General features: G+C 67.6%; 1 protein-coding gene across 1 annotated transcript; it reads left to right on the top strand.

Annotated features, from left to right (window-relative positions):
* Positions 1-736: 736 nt before the first annotated feature.
* On the top strand, positions 737-2,084 carry MNEG_12458 (hypothetical protein; the record flags this gene model as incomplete). The annotated part of the gene is made up of 3 exons (XM_014039069.1): positions 737-812; positions 979-1,088; positions 1,404-2,084. 3 exons carry the CDS (start codon positions 737-739, stop codon positions 2,082-2,084), a joined length of 867 nt encoding a protein of 288 aa, XP_013894523.1.
* Between the last annotated feature and the right edge of the window lie 268 nt (positions 2,085-2,352).

Genomic DNA, 2,352 nt, shown 5'->3' with positions numbered 1-2,352 from the left:
GTCCAATTCGCGCTTTGTCTTTGCTTTTAGGCGTTGCTTGGCTGTGATCATGTCGACCAAGGCAACCCCCGAGGAGACGAAGGGGAAAACAAATAAAAGCACCCTCAACCGCCAGCGCACGCCCCCGCTTCGTTACCCTGCCGCGTGTTGCACCGCCGTCACACCCACAATGACACTGCATGGGCACTCCTGCCCTACACTTGCGACGCGGCAACTCATTATTTGGCAGGAGGCTGCGGTTACGCTGGCACACGTGGCGGCGACTGTTGGGAGCGTGCGACACTGACAGCGCTGGCCCCCAAAACAGCTCGCACGTTCTCCATCCCCAGAACCAGCCATGAATATGGGGAGCGGAACATGGCCAGTGACGCACAGCCCCGGATAGGAGCATCAAGGGTCATGCCACAGTACTAGCGGAATGGGCTCGACGACACAGGCGCCATGCTGCGCCGCGCTCGGGTGGCGCGGGCTGCCTGCTCCTGCGCCCGGACAGTCACAGCCAGCAGGTCACCATGCCTGGTCTTCGCCCTCGCGCATAATTACAGTAAACAAAGGTACGACAGTCACGTGCAAAGCAGCAATCCGCCAATGATCTCTAGATCGTATTCAAAAATCTAGAGAGGAAGATAAGACTTCGTCAGCATCCTTAGTGTTGGCATTGCCTGGTATTATACCATCTGGAGACAGGATTCAAAAGGCACAGTACCGATAGCAAGACCAGCAGCGCACGGTAGCAATGGACGAGGACCTATTTGACATGTCGGATTTGGGATTACCCGGCAGGATGCTGGGCAGCCAACCAGGAGAAGACGGTGCGCCTGCGGCCGGGTCGCGTCGCTTGTCGATGCGGGTTGCTGAGGCAGCGCTCTGCTTTGCGCGCCCTAGCCGAAACATCCCGCTGCGCTGACTGTCCTTGCTGCCTGCGGCGAATCCGTGCCTGCAGCATGCGGCCCCTGACGCCTCTGCCTTGCCATGCAGGCTGGGACGACGCCAGCGACAGCGACGGTTTGAGCGGCGACTCTGACGAACGGCGGCGGCGGAAGCGCAAGCCGGCCGCCACCAAGCGCAAGGCAGCGCGCAAGCAGCAGGTGCGGCGTTGCGCGGCGCGCCCCCCTCTCAGCAGCATGGGGGGCGCCTGGGGAGCGTGCAGCGTCGCGCTCGCGAGGTTTGCGTTGGGCGGCGGTCGGCAGGCGCCGCTCGATGCGCTCCGTCCGGGTGTGAGCTGCGATGCCTGGGCCCGGCTGCGCGGCTGGGCCGCCGCGGGGGCGCAATGCCTGCCGCGTGCCCCTGGAGACGCCCATGCGACGCTCCTCCCTCAGACGCAACCCGGCGCTGAGTATTCCCCCACATCCCCTTACACCTGCTGCACTCTTGATGACCACGTGTGAACCCCAACACAACAGCAACAGCAGCCCACGGACGCGGGCGCACCGGCAGGCGCGGACGAATTTGCAGGGGCTGCGGCAGACGCAGGGTCGCGGGAGCAGGCGGATGACGAGGACAGCGATGAGATCCAGATCATCGAGCTAGATCTGGATCTGCCCCAGCTGGCGGCCAAGCGCGCCAAACTCGCAGCCGAAGAGCAGCAGCGGCCGGGGAGCGGCGCGGCCGCGCGGGGCCGCAGGCGCGGCAAGGCGCGCGGCGGCAGGGGGCCGCGGCGGGGGCGGCGCGCGCGAGCGGAGGGGGGCGAGGGGGGGCAGGAGGAGGAGGAGGCGGGGACGACCGGGTCAGAGCGGCCGTCGCCTGCTGCGGCCGCAGACCGCGGCTGCCGGGCGGTGCTGGAAGAATCGCGGCGGCTCAGAGCGCAGCTCGAGGAGGCGCTGCGGCGGCAGCAGGACCCCGAGACAGGTGCGCACGTGCACACAGGCGCCACGCGCGACACGTGCATGCGCATGGGCGGCGCCGCGCTCAGGCGCGCTCCGCGAGAGCTTTGGCCGGGCTCGCTGGCTGGGGTGACGCCGTCACGCGCCGGCGACGTCACGGGAGCGCCTGGCTCCCATACGGCGGAGCGCGGCCGCGATGGACGGCTCCGGCTGTCTGCAGCTGCGGGTGTGGTTGCAGCCCTCGTTCCAGCATGCCGCTGAGGCCCTTTGAAGCAACCCCTGCTGGCTTGCCTCGGCCCTTCTTTCCCCTCTGCCCCTTGCTTGCCATGACCCCCTGATCCCCTCTGGGGCCCTCCTGCCTTCTGATCCCCACCCCCTTGCAGCCAGCAAGGAGCCCACGCCAGAGCCACTGGCCCCGCGCGGCTCCACGCGCGGCATCCTCTTCTCGGCCGCCCCTTTGCCTTCCGCCGCCGCCGCCGCCGCAGCCAAGGCCGCGCTGGAAGCCGAAAAGGCAGCGGCGGCGCGGGCC

This window comes from Monoraphidium neglectum (genome assembly GCF_000611645.1).
Source record: "Monoraphidium neglectum strain SAG 48.87 unplaced genomic scaffold scaffold03254, whole genome shotgun sequence".
Lineage (NCBI taxonomy): Eukaryota > Viridiplantae > Chlorophyta > Chlorophyceae > Sphaeropleales > Selenastraceae > Monoraphidium > Monoraphidium neglectum.
Note: the sequence above shows the minus strand (reverse complement) of the source record. Positions and strands in the feature narration are given on the sequence as shown.